At 39.4% G+C, this 14,164-nt stretch overlaps 2 protein-coding genes across 2 annotated transcripts in view; one reads left to right on the plus strand and one right to left on the minus strand.

The window, feature by feature from the left end:
* The window catches only part of BAZ1A (bromodomain adjacent to zinc finger domain 1A), a 150,056-nt gene extending 142,274 nt beyond the window's left edge, over nucleotides 1–7,782 (minus strand). The window contains exons 1-2 of the mRNA XM_044664753.1: nucleotides 7,575–7,782; nucleotides 6,821–6,990 (exon numbers count right to left, since the gene is read on the minus strand). Coding sequence (XP_044520688.1) covers nucleotides 6,821–6,933 — 113 coding nt within the window. The 5' untranslated portion in view covers nucleotides 6,934–6,990; nucleotides 7,575–7,782. The remainder of the gene's footprint in view (nucleotides 1–6,820; nucleotides 6,991–7,574) is intronic.
* Nucleotides 1,844–2,611, plus strand: LOC123237681 (adenylate kinase isoenzyme 6-like). The gene has a single exon (XM_044664755.1). The coding sequence runs from the start codon at nucleotides 1,861–1,863 to the stop codon at nucleotides 2,374–2,376; it is 516 nt and encodes a 171-aa protein (XP_044520690.1). The 5' UTR covers nucleotides 1,844–1,860; the 3' UTR covers nucleotides 2,377–2,611.
* Nucleotides 7,783–14,164: the final 6,382 nt, after the last annotated feature.

The raw sequence follows: 14,164 nt of genomic DNA on the forward strand, positions 1-14,164 counted from the left end.
AATTTGCTCAGATTGCTCTGAATATTGCATTCTTTTTTTTTTTTTTTAAATCTTACCTTCCACCTTAGAATCAATACTGAGTATTGGTTCTAAGGCAGAAGAGCATTAAGGGCTAGGCAATGGAGGATCAAGTGACTTGCCCAGGGTCACACAGCTAAAAAGTGTCTCAGGCCAAATTTGAACCCAGGGTCTCCCCTCTCTGGGCCTGACTCTCAATCCACTGAGCCGCCCAGTAGCCCCCTGAATATTGCATTCTTAATTATTCAGACATCTCATCTTAAACTTTATAGCTCCCACTCCAACCAAAAAGAATGGGTATGGAAGGTTGCTAAACCAGTTTGAACAAAATTAAAGAGGGATACAATTAACCCATTTAAGAGAATCAAGCATTTAAAAGCACTTATTTGCATACAATTAATGTTCAACGTGTTTAAAAGAGGAGTCACCTACGTTTATTAAAGCAGGTCTAACAGGAGTTAGCAATTAAGTTTGCTAGCATACACTTCAAAGAAGTTAAATAGAAGGTTGAACTAGATAAATTTAAAATAGTACCTCCCAACCTATGACAATACTTAAAACCTTTTTTTAAATTAAATCTCTGATTCCATCCATTTAAGAAACTGACACACAGTTGCACTTTCTCTAAAATTCAAGACTGCTGCTCAAGAGAAGGGGTTCAGCTACTAGCCTAAGTTCTACACAGCCAATATTTCACAGACATGAGACTGCAATCTCTGGTCTCCTTGACTCAAGGACAGCTCCACATTGTCAAGATAAATATGCTTCTTGAAAAATATGCAAAATCTTAAGCAGTTTTCCTCCTACAATGAAGAACTGGCTTACACAGTAAGTAAATACTAGGTTATGAGAGCGTATGGATCTAGAACTGGAAAAAAATTTAAGAACCTATCTAGTCCAATTCCTTTCAGATTAATGATAAAGGTGGAATCTGAACCCAGGTGCCCTAACTTCCCACTGTACTACAATGCTACCATATATATCAAATATATTATATGCTACATACATATATTAAAAATACCATTATGAACAATTAGGTACTTGATCTTTTCCTCAGAGATAGAAAATGGACCCCTGATTTCATTAGTTGAGAGTTCTACTACCAATGTAGGCCTGCACCTTCCCTGCAATTCAATTTTAAAAGAATTACCAGAGATTAAATGACTTGCCCAAGGTTATACTGCCATTATGTGTCAGAAGCCAGACCCAGATGGTCTTGATCTAGATCTATCATACACCATAGTTACCTCCCTTTCAAAAGAAAGTCTTGAATCAACCTTCAATAAATTCTGAAATACCTTAATTTACTATTTCTCATTTCAATATAAACAAACCACTGAACCTGAGTGAAAGGAAAAAAAAAAGGAAGTTTCCTTTTGGTAAGTTTTTCCAAATCTATGCAAAAGCTATCATTACATGGAACTTTTTTTTTCAAATTCAGCATGGTACAATAACATTGGGTGTATTTATAAAAATATTTTTTACGTAAGCAAAAATAGAACAGCTAGGTGGCACATAGATTGTAAAACAGGCATGGACATAGGAGGTCCTGTGTTCAAATTTGGCCTCAAACCCTTCCTAAATGTGTGACCCTGGGCAAGTCACATAACACCAATTGCTTAAGCCCTTACTACTCTTCTGCCTTGTAAGCAAAACTTAGTATTGAGCCTAAGTCAGAAGGTTAAAAAAAAAATTAAAGAAAAAACAAAGTAGAAGAGACAGAGAAAAGAAATGTTAAATTTAGAATCAGATGAATATTAGCATCAAAAATCTGGCTCTGGCCTGCTGCTCCCGCATGGAGTGCGAGCAGGCGTCCGGGGCGGAGCCGGCGCCACCGCGACCATGAGGCTGCCCAACATCCTGCTCACGGGTACACCAGGGGTTGGAAAGACCACACTCGGTAAAGAACTTGCATCAAGAACAATTCTGAAATACGTTAATGTGGGTGATTTAGCAAGAGAAGGACAGCTATATGATGGCTTTGATGAAGAATATGAATGTCCCATTTTGGATGAAGACAGAGTAGTTGATGAGCTAGAAAATAAAATGAAAGGTGGTGGAGTTATCGTTGATTACCATGGCTGTGACTTCTTCCCTGAACGATGGTTTCATATAGTTTTTGTGCTTCAAACAGATAATTCTGTATTATATACAAGACTTGAAAAGAGGGGATACAGTGTAAAGAAACTACAGGACAATGTTCAGTGTGAAATTTTCCAAATTCTTTATGAAGAAGCCATGGCCTCCTACAAGCCTGAAATAGTACACCGGCTGCCCAGCAATGTACCAGAAGAACTAGAGAGTAATTTGGTTCAGATAATTAAATGGATTGAGGAGTGGATAAAAGATAATAATTGAACCTTGAGGGGAAAGCATGGATTCTCAAGGCTTTCCACATAATGGTTAAAGATTTTCTTGATGATCTCTCCCTCCCCATGCAATAGAAATTAAGACAACATACACCAGATTTTACTATCCAAGATTGTGTTGTAGAAGTAACAGGTGGGCAAAATATAAGGTTGAGTTATGGCTGAATTAATTTTTTTTTCTCCATGAGAAAACTGAAAACCCTGAAATAAATGAATATGGTATTAAGGACTTTTTAAGTTTAGGAAATACCCAGCATTCTCATTTAATTTGGTAAACTGTTAAAGAATAAGTAAATTTGAGAAAATAGGTGAAAGTCTTTACTTAACACACAAAAGAAAATGAAGGTGAAGAGGAACTGCTGCTGACTTATAAGTAAAAAAAAAGTCTAAGAATAAAGCTATAAACATCACATATTAAGGGGCAGCTAGGTGGCACTGTGGATGGAGTGCCAGGCCTGGAGTTCAAATCTAGCTTCAGATACTTCCTTGCTGTGTGACTCTGGGCAAGTCACTTAACCCCAATTGCCTACTGAGACAGAAAGTAAGGTATTTTGGGTTTGTTTGTTTTTAAATCACATTAAGTGTTCTGTTGGTGAATTGCTGGGGGGTTTTTGTTTTTTTGTTTTTTAATCTTGGAAGTTGGGTAAAATTAGGATAGTCACAAAGTAAATGGTGAGATCTTTGAAAAAAAAAAATCTGGCTCTGCTATTTACAAGCTATATGACCAAAAGTAAGTCATTCTCTCAGGATTTTCTGACATCTGTAAAATGAGGGAGATGTTTCAGTAAGTATATCCCTTGCCAACTTAAAGTTTTTATCCTTTTGATATGAAAAAGTATTCAGAAATCTAGAGGTAATAAACTAGTAGTAGTTAGATCTGGATTACCAACAACTACTTAATAAACAACTACTATAGGTGTCATGCCCTGTGCTAAATGGCAGATATTAAAGTGAAAAGAATTAAACAATTCCCATTCACAAGTTTATGTCCCAGTGGACTCTGTGTGTGTGTGTGTGTGTCAAATCTCCACTGGGAGGTAAACTTGTGAAAAGGAATTGTTTAATTTTATATATTTGTATGTATGTGTATAAATGATAAAAAATACAAAGTGTACAAATAAAATTTATTAAGAAGTTAATCACATGGTAAGTTTGGGAGGAAGGGCTCTAGCAATTTGGAGGGGGCATCAGGTATCAGAAAAATTGAAGATGATGAATGAGTTACATCTAAAGAAAGTCTTATGAGGAAGAGCTGAAGGAATCCATTCCAGGCATTTGGGACAGAGTATAATATGGGAAAACAAAAAAAGACCATTTTGGCTAGATTGCAAAGTCCAAGAGTGAGAATAACATTTAATGAGACTAGAAAGATAAGTTGGGGTCATACTGTAGAAGACTTTAAAAACTAAAAACAGGAGTTTACATTTAATCCTAAAGGCAAAATTCAGAAGCCAGTGGAGTTGATTATGGAGGGAAATCAAATGGTTAAGGAAAAGTACTTGACCATAAACACACAAGGATGGAGAGATGATGCAGGGAGGTCTCTTTTCCTTTAAAATAAAGCTCTGGCACCATCTTTTTTAAGACTTTTCTGATTTTCCCCTAATGTCCAAACTATCCTGTAGATATTTGTATTTACTTTATATTTATACTTTTTGTATTTTTATAAAAACTTGTTGCTTAGAAGGTAAACTCACTGCAAAAAGGGATTGTTATATTCTTTGTATTTTTTTCCCTAGCACAATTCCTGGCTCAAAGAAAGTAACCTAACAAATAATTCCTGATTTAGTGTTAGAAGGTTGAAGTAATTATCTAGGTGAGAGGTGATAAAGGCCTGAACTAAGGTACTCTGTACATGGAGAGAAAGGGTAGGATAAGAGATGACTTCTGAAAGATAGAAATGTTGCAAAATTTGGCAACTGATTAGATATATTAGATGAGAGAGAATAAGGATAACACCTAAGTTTTAAAACTGGGAGCCTAGAAAGTTGATGGGTGCCAGGAAGAGCTCACTTCTGACACACAATGGCTGAGACTTTGCAAGTCACTTAACTTCTCAGTATGCTAGGCAACCCCAAAAATTACAAATTGCAGCGGAGGTGCCCATCTACATTGGCAGAGACTGTTCACCATTATTACTGGTCGCATCCCTATCTCTATTTTAAAAAAAATCTTAATGTATTAAAAATGGTTCCATTTTAAGCTCACACACTAAATCATTATCAAAGTATCAATAACACTGTTCTGTATTCTACTCTACACAAATATTAATTGATTATAGCTATATCTGCCTAACTGAATTACATGCCCAACATAAGACTCAAAATCCAGTATTTTTCTTAATTGTTCCAGCCTCAAAAAAGAGAAGGGGGAGAGGAAGAGGGGAAGAGAACGGGAGAAACTTGTTCAAAAGAAAAATGGCTTTGATTGTGAAGGTTTAATATTTAAGGAAGTTTTTAGAAATCAATATCCTAAATGCTTCCATATTTACTTCTAAGTGTATTTTTCTAAAAATAAAGGCTGACTCTAATTTTCATCTTATAAGAAAGTAGTATATATTTGAAGAACCGTAAAATATTCCCGACCAATAAAAAATGGGCACAAGTTCTTTAGTATTAACTTAAAATCTAAAACTTAATTTCACGGGCCATCAAAATGTAATGATGTTAATTTTGGAATACCGTTTGCAACAATTAAAACAGAAATAGTACTTTTCCCCTAAAGGAAAGAAAATGATCTTGACTCAACCAAAGTCAAACTATCACAATTCAAAAACAGCCAATTAGGGGCAGCTGGGTAGCTCAGTGGAGTGAGAGTCAGGCCTAGAGACAGGAGGTCCTAGGTTCAAACCCGGCCTCAGCCACTTCCCAGCTGTGTGACCCTGGGCAAGTCACTTGACCCCCATTGCCCACCCTTACCAACCTATGAGACAATACACCGAAGTACAAGGGTTTAAAAAAAAAACAGCCAATTATTTTATTTAATTTCACTTTGGAGTTACCAGATAAAAATCATTCCTTTCAGAGCCACTGATTATTAGTTTAAACTAGCACTTTTTTGATGCAATAAATCTTTAATTTTCCGTTTCTGTGGGTGTAAAAAACAAGCAAAAAACTTCTTCCATAATAAATGCACAAAGAAAAGGAGTAATTTGGGAATAATCTAATCCCAACATATTACAATATCCTCGAGGGGAAGGGTATAGTCTTCTAAACCACTCCCACTTTTACAGACCCAACTCAATAGAGAAGTCTACTTCACAATAAGTGCTATACCACGCATTACTTAATTGTCTTGGCCAAAACACGCACAAACACAACTCGCTTCATTTGTAATGGATAAGAAGAAAAGTGGCTAGATTCTTACTAGAAATGCATTGAACTGTAGTTTAAAAAAAAAAAAGCAGGTAATTTGAATTCGGGCTGTAAATTTGTCAGAAGAAAAGGCACAAGCTTCTTATCAAAACTTATTGTTTTGCTCCACAAGCATCAAAAAGTGGCAACTAGAATCAACTATGCTCCTCGGGGGGAGAAGTTGGGGGAAGAAAAGAGTTCTTTTCCACCTCAGTCTTGCCTAGAAACCCATCCCGATTTCGTTTCTTTTATACCTGTTCCCTGGGGGAAGAAAATGGGGGTGAGGGGAGATAGAGGAATAAGAGTAGGTAACTTACCTAGGCCTACCTAGTTTCTGAAGCCTCCCCCGAGGCCAGCAGCCTAAGGAGGGTCTACCTCCCCAGTGGCCCGCAGAATAGGAATTCAACCCACACACACCGGCCTAACCAGCCATAAGAACCTGCAACTTTCACTTCCTTCCTTTTCTGGCTCTTCTCCGCACCCACAGCGCGGACCCGCCAACCGACAGCACCAACGTCAAATCCCAGAATAAAGCATGGAGAGCGAGGGCGCTCCACCCGCGGCTTCCAGCCTCTGGGGGCGGGATTCCGTCGCCCAGGCCAAAAGACTAACATCCTACAACTGCCCCCAAGAGCGGGGCAGCCCTAGCCGCTGCGGCCGGGATCCCGGAACTACCAGCGTTCATACAGCACAGCCTGCATCGGGAGGGGGTGGCGGGGTTTCGCCGCGCAGTCCCAGGGAGCCGACCCCAGAGGGGCACCCCCAGCGCACCCGCCAGTCACTAGGCGTGGGATTCCCCCGCCTCTGCTCCTTTCATGCCCTCTCTTCGAGTCAGGGCCAGGGCTGCCCCAACCGGCTCTGGCTGAGTCACTGAGGACAGCAGCGTGAGCTCCGGTGAAACCAGTCCCTTTCCATCGCACGCCAGATGCCCAGAGTGGGGAAGGAGCAAGTCGAGACAAAAGGAGCGCTAAGAAGAGCTGGAAAAAAAAAAAAAAAAAAAAAAAAAACACGGAAGAGCGGCGCCAGAAGTGTCCCCAAACTGCCCTCCCCCACCCCCCAACACCCAGTCCCGGCTCTTACTCATAGTGGCGGAAGATCTCGTTGGTAACTTTACAGTAGAAAACTTCCTCGTCGGGCCGCAGGTCCCCCGGTGGCTTCTGCCTCACAAACGGCTTTCGGTGAAGCAGCGGCATCTCCCCTCGCCCGCGTGCTGGCCCGAATCCTCGGCCACCCGCGCTCGTCCCACTTCCCTAACAAAATTGGAGGGGGGGGGGGGGGAAAAGCCGGTCAGGTGGGGAACGACCGGCCCTCCTGGACCAGCGGCAGCAGAGGGCGTTGGCAAAATCTTGCGCCCCTTTTGTGTGACTGACGAGCTCCTTCCCACAGCTGCTCCGGCTTCGTCGGCGGCCCCAGTGAGTGATTCAGTGAGTGAATGAGTGAGCGAGCCGTCCCTTCCGCGGATCCTCTTCTAGTCTCCCTCCCTCCCTCCCCCACGTCCGCGTCTCCTCCTCCGGAGTCTCCTCCTTCTCTTCTTCCTCCTCCTCCCCCTCTTCCTTCTCTTCCTCCCTCTCCTCCTCCTCCTCCCTCTCCTCTTTCCCTTCCCCTCCTCCTCCCCCTCCTCGCTCACAATGGGGCGCTGACGCTCAACCGCAGCCAGCGGTGAGGGCAGCCTCCCCACCCCCAGCCAAGCCCCGCACACAAAGTGCTAGAGAGGCAGGATGCATATTGGGGGGAAGCCCCCAGGTCTCATTCTTCCCTGGCTTTGTTTCTCCTCCCCACTTTCCCACCCAGCTGACACCAGCCCAAATCCCAACTACTTGATGTCTCCTTTTACCTGCAGTCACGAAAAATGCCACTTCACTGCCTTCCTACCTACAAGGCTCCTCTTGGTTATCGCTTATATTCTTCCTCGTCCTCTCCCTTTTTCTTCCCTATTTGCCTCTGATTCCAACTATTAGTACCCGGCTTCGTTATTGTACCCACCGCCACTTCCCCTACTCTTTAAACTCCTAGGAAGTTTGTGTGTGTCTGTTTTTATCTACTTTCGGCTCTAAAGGAGGAAGAACTCTGGGGAGGAGCTTTGCACTTCCCTCTTCTACCTTTTTATTGGCTGCTGGATGACTTTTACAGTTTGTCATTGCTACAGGAAGAGATAGTGAACTAAAGAGAAACCTGGGAAAACTACATTATTAATGAATGGAGCAGTTCCTTGTAAAGCATCTTCCATTTTTGAGAGTACGAGTGTAAAGACCTCGGGAAAACTTTGTTTTCAGAAGTATATGGCTAACAAATCGAAGTCTCCATACTCAAATTTGCGATCAAAGTGTTACTTTGGGGAAAGGGATCCGAAACACCTTTTTTACTTGGATTAGAAGTAAAGGGAAAAAATTTTGGCGCTGTAAAATTTAAATTCCCGTTTTTAAAATTTTACTTTTGGCAACCTTGGGGTGGGGGGATTTTGAACCTAACTGGAGAATACTCACTGGAGTAATTATTTAGCCACATGAAGAAATTTCAGCAGTATCACAAAATCATAAAGTTTAGGCCTGAAGGACCTAGACCCCCTTATTTTTTTGCAGATGAGGAAACAATACTAGAGAAGTGACTTGTTCAAGATCACACATGTATTAAATGGCAGTGCCAAATGAGCTTAAATAATAAATTTTATCGGGAAACAAAATAAACTTCCATCTAAAGGTTTTCCTTTAATATGTTAACATATACATTTTTAAAAAATGTTTTCTGATTATTATCTTCAGATGTGATTCATTGCTACCATAAGCTTTTAGTTTACACATTTTTTAACTTAGTTGAAATAATGATTATACAATATTAACCCGTGTTTGGAGGCATCTGAGAGACCCCACCCCATGAAAGGAAGGCATATGTGCTGAAAGAATACATGGAACTACTCAGGTTCCCAGTGAATGAAACTGTCTCCAAGGTGACTGACAGCTAAACATCATGTGGAGGGACTCTCACAATCTTTTCACAGGCTAGAGTGGGCTATTCTCATTTTTTCCCACTTTTTTCCTTGTATCTTAAGATTTCTCCCCACCAACCCCATGCCCTCCCACCCCCAGCAATTAAGCTAATGGTGACTAATAAGAAAAGCATCAGATGGCAAGCTGAATGTGCTTGACCAGGTGGCTGAAAGGGGAGACTACAAATTCCTATTTGCCTTCCTCTTTTCTGTTTTCTGAGCACAGTTAAGAATTCCAAAACAGAGACCTTACTTGCCTGAGGTATGGCAACATTGATATAGAGGTAAACAACAAATACCTCCTTGGAGCCCAAGATGAAAGACATCCATAGAACTGACTTTCCCAGCCTTGGGCATTTGCCTAGAATAATACTAAATTCAATGATTCCCAAAAGCAGTGCTCTGGACCACCAGCCTCCTAAAGAGAGATTTCATCAGCAGAATGCTTCTTAGAGAAGGACAAACGCCAACCTGGCCCCTGCAGCTTGGGTACCATCATGAGTTGACAAATGGTATTATACTGAGTTGTTTACACAGTGCAGGCCCAATGGGAAGGATTGCTTGTGTGGAGATCCTGTTGCCTATATTTTGGGGAAAAATAATACAAGCTATTCCATAATAATAATCTGAAAATCTCCTAGGAGTACTCTAGGTAGAGGCAATAAGCCAAAGAGAAAAACTAACTAGATCTGGCACTCAGGATTATAGACTGTCTGTAAACCCAGAGGTTTGGGAGATACTAATCCAAAGAATTTAATTTATATTTAGGATTCTTTGTTTCATATCAAGTATCCCAATAATATTATTAGCAAAAGAAGAAATAAAATTTTATACATGTTAATGTTATTAGTTTTCAAAAACAAATGTATATATATATACTTGGATTTTCTCTTATGTAACCTTAGCATTGTACTTTCATAGTATTTCAGCTAAAATATTTGTTATTCCCAATTTTAAACCATAATTTATATTTGTGTTAAATATGACATTTACTTGACTTAAATCTATACTTATTAATTGAAAATATCAATTAGCTCATAATATTAGTTTGGTTCATTCTTAAGTCTAGAGAAAATAAGTTTAGAAAATGTTCATGAAACAGATGAAATCAAATAAAATACTGATTTATATTGATAGCATGTTTATAATGCCCAGCCAGATTACCACTTAAAATTAAAGTCATTTTACAAAAGCCTATGCTGAAAATTTCATAGTTCTAATAAGCTAATGTAGGCTTTATTCCTCTATTTTATAATGAGAATTATCATATTGTATGTTTTTTAGGAGTTAATATCTTTTTGTGTATTTCAGTGGTCAGATTTTTGGTGGTTAAAAGATGTCACTGTTAAACTACAACAGTTAAAGATAATCCATTAGCATGAAAGTATTTTTTATCAAAAATTGGCAATATTGTGTCTTCTTTCACAAGACAAATATGAAAATATGTATTGCATGATAGTACATGTATAACCTATATCAGATTACTTGTCTGGGAAAGGAGGAAGAGAATTTGGATTGCAAAATGTCAGAAAACAAATGTTAAAAATTTGTTCTTTAAGTAATTGGGGTAAAAAAATACAACAAAATATTACAGGGGCAGGAAGTAGTAAGAAACCATGAAAGAGGAAAAATAGAACTCTTATTTTTTAAAGTACCCTTTACATTAAATTAAAAAGAAAGCAAGTCTGAAGGATTAGGAAGAAAAGGGAGCACTTAAGGCTAGTTCTTGATAGAATCTCAGCCCCATAGTTGTAGATATTTTAATAATTATTGTTCCAATAGTTTATATTTACTTAAAGTTTGACAGTTTACTAACTGCATCCCTCACTATGGGATCTATGGGGCACAAGTCCTGCAAGTATGAAAAATGAAAATATTCAGGCTCAGTAAAATCTGTTTCAGCCATCCTCTTTCAAGTCTCTATCTACAGCCCAAATATTCCAACCCCTGCCACTGTGCAAGTTAGACTAATTTTTTTCCTTTATAGGTATTGAGATTATATTTGAAACTTGATTGGCCCTGGAGGGCTGAAGGCTCAGACTGTTGACATCTCTTCCTTGATGCCAAAGTACAAAACATACAAAGAGCTCCAGACATCTTTCTCAGAGGCTTGAGACTGGTGTAAAATAACAGGTCACTTCAAGCAAGGGAGCTTTCTTCAAAAAAATCAATCTGAAGTATCTTCAATGGCCTTTTTTTTGCTGAATATCCTCCTCCTGCTCTAGCTAACTTGTTAACTGTTGAGTGATCTCCAGATGTCTTAATTTGTTCTAATATCAAATCTAAACTACCAGAGGACTCACTGATTCAGACCCAACTCAGAACAGTTGGCATATAAGCTTCTTGAAGTAAAAGATAGGGTGGAAAACAGCGAGCCCAAATTGGTCTTCAAACTTCTGGGAGATCCTAATCTATAGAATTTTAGTGATGCCAACTAGTAATAGTTATTATTGTGAGGCACCCCTCCCACTCATAGGAGATTAAAGAAAAAATTGCCCTTGACCTTTCAACCAGAAGAGAATCATATGGATAGATTCTGTGTCCTTAAGAACTGTACCTTGAAATTAATTGCAAAAGACTGTTTTTTAGATCCAGCTTTGTTTTTTCTGGGCTTTCTAGCCTGGTAATTTAAATCTCCGGCTTTTAGGAGATTTCCTAATAACTCAGTTGACCTTCAAACAACATTGCATGGATTGAGATATTCAGAAGATCTTGTTTTGTTTTGCTTTCTCTAGGACTAAACAAATATATAGCTAGTGATCATCATCCCCCAATTTCAAAGAGGAAGCCTGCTGAAGCTTACTGAAAGAACCTCCATTTCAGCTTTAAGGATATCTGTGTGTGAATGGGGTAAGAAACTGGATACAGAATAGCTTTTTAGAAATGATAGTGCTATTGAATAGGCACTCAGCAGCCATATAATTGTATATGGACAAAACCAGCCATTGAAGAGCAGCATAGGGTCCCCAACAATGAGAGGATGCAAACCAAGAAAGAACTCTAGGATTGTAGAATCATTGTTTTTTATATTTGGCACTAAGAGGTCAACTTAGAATTTTGCCAGACTGTTGTGATTTGTTTGTTTGTTTGTTTAAATCATTGAGGAAGGTGCTTAAAAAAATGTTTAATTCTCCCCAAGATCCCCATTCACCTGTCCAGAATTATAGATAATGAACCCCTCGTTTAAACTGGCTGAGGTCCTGCATCAATTTTTACTCCAGCCCCAGAATTTCTGTGCTCCTGCTCACTCTGTCTCTCTTCTCTACTCTACCCTCTCCCCAATAAAATGACAAGCTCAGACTCCAGATGCATTCCCCAACCTAAGCAGAAATGCTTGCTGCTTGCACAGTACTTTCTTTAGACCTAAGCAACACCCTGTGCCTTGTGGATCCCACTCATCATAGGCTCAAAAAATTAAGATAAAAATTGAATATGCAGAATAATGCAAAGTAATTTTGAATGACCCACACGAAGAAGCCACCAAATTGTGTTGTATTATATGGTATAAAGTGTGTCAAAAAAGACAAAGGATATATCAAAAGATAGTAGTAGAATACAGCCTAGCAGGAAAAATTACTGATTTTGAACTGACAGTTGGTTTCCACTTTGTGCTTTCAACAAGTTCAACTCCACAAAAACAAGTGTCCACTCCTAGCAATATCAGTGTGAGCAATTGGAGTTTGTTCAACTGGGTTTAATTCTCCCCCATCTCTGATGCTGCTGCCACCCCAATGGAATTTAGGATGAGGGAGGAGAAAGGAGAGAAAATCTTCAAAATGCCCCAAACTCTCACACTGACCTAACAGGTTTGGATCTGACTTAGGCCCTAGGGCAGTGATGGTGAACTTGTGGCGTGCAGACCACTCTCTGTAGGCATTAAGCCACCCTGCCTCCCCAACATCCCCCTCCCACTCCCAGTTTATTACTAGAAAGGCAGAGGGACTTGGGCTGAGCTGCTCCCCTCCCCCTCTCTACCATCAGAAGACATTTTTTCACATTCCCCGCCCCTCTGCCCAGCAGCCCAAAGGGATTGCACAGTGGGTAAGATAGGCTGCTCAGAGCCAAAGAGCTGGAGGAAAGTGGAGCCCTTGGACCACTCCCCTCCCCATCTGTACACTTGATGAGGACATTCCTCACTTCACCCAGCCCTCTGTCCAGTAGCCCAATGGTAGTACTTCCTCTCTCTCCTGTCTGGGGTAAGAGGGGGGTGGGAGGGTGGGCAGGGCATACGGTGGGGGGTGGGGGAGCATGGCGACTCTAAAGTGGCTCCTTTTCCCAAAATGCTAAGGGGGTGACCTTCAGTTGGATTCACAAACTTCTTTGCATGGTAGGAAAAAAAATTAAAGGTAGGGAAAGCTTTTTTCACAAAGCAGGATTAGGCAGGTAAGTGCAGGAATGGGTGGTCGGTCAATGTTAAACTCCAACTCTGAGTCCTTCATTCCCTCCTGCAACCCAAAACTATAGAGTACCACCAAAGTATACAGTGAAAACAAAAGGACCTAAACATTTGTTATTGCATTTCAAGTTCTATTTAAATGCAAAGCACTATTATCTCAATCCAAACAAATACTTCTGAGGTAGGAGCTATTATAAGAAAGCTTAAGTGACTTGCAGGTCTGAGTCCAAAGCAGGATTCTAACTTAAGTTATACTGCTCCCTCCATTGGAGGGACCTCCTAGATTAGACATAAGAAGATATTGTAAGCAACTTGGTTCAGAGCAGAATGCTCCATGTGAGACCACGAGCAAGACACTGAAATTCTCAGTCCCCAAAACCAATATTCAATCAATCAATAAACATTTATTAAACACCTGCTATGTGTCAAGCAATGTGCTAAGCATTTATCCAAACCATTTTGACAGTGCAACCTGTTAATAAAAAATATTATTTACTTACAAATTACATGCATATGCCACTGTACTAATATGTTACATTATGAAACATATACAAAGATAGGCATTAAAAAGGAAATAAAGGTGAAAAAGTAATTATAGAATATCAACAATATAAAAAATGTTTAACTTTTCCTAAAAAACTAATTTTTTAGGGAAAGATCTTTAAATATTCATATTAGAAATATACTCTCAATGTTCTGAGAAAATTAACTGCTTTTGATGCCCTGTATTTGTTTTTTCATTGGCTTCATTGGCTGCTTTAAAATTTGGAGTGCTTTTTAAATTCTTAATAATTCACCAAATAAGCCACTATTTCTTCAAATTGACTTTTAAACTATAACATACTAATGTTTGTGTCTTCAACTGTAATTAACTTATGTTTTAACACTCTCCCATCGAAAGAAGGAGCAGATTGACAGTTACCATTAAAGTACAAAGGCACACTATCTGCATCAGGATAGAAACTGGATAGTCTGTATATTTTGTATGCAAATAAAATATACATGAAATATTTAAAATTTTGGGCTATTGTCCTATGTATGTGTT

Source organism: Gracilinanus agilis, chromosome 2 (assembly GCF_016433145.1).
Source record: "Gracilinanus agilis isolate LMUSP501 chromosome 2, AgileGrace, whole genome shotgun sequence".
NCBI lineage: Eukaryota > Metazoa > Chordata > Mammalia > Didelphimorphia > Didelphidae > Gracilinanus > Gracilinanus agilis.

Bases quoted from the DNA above. Each gene is read 5' to 3' on its own strand.
- LOC123237681 (XM_044664755.1), top strand. From the start codon at position 1,861: ATGAGGCTGCCCAACATCCTGCTCACGGGTACACCAGGGGTTGGAAAG.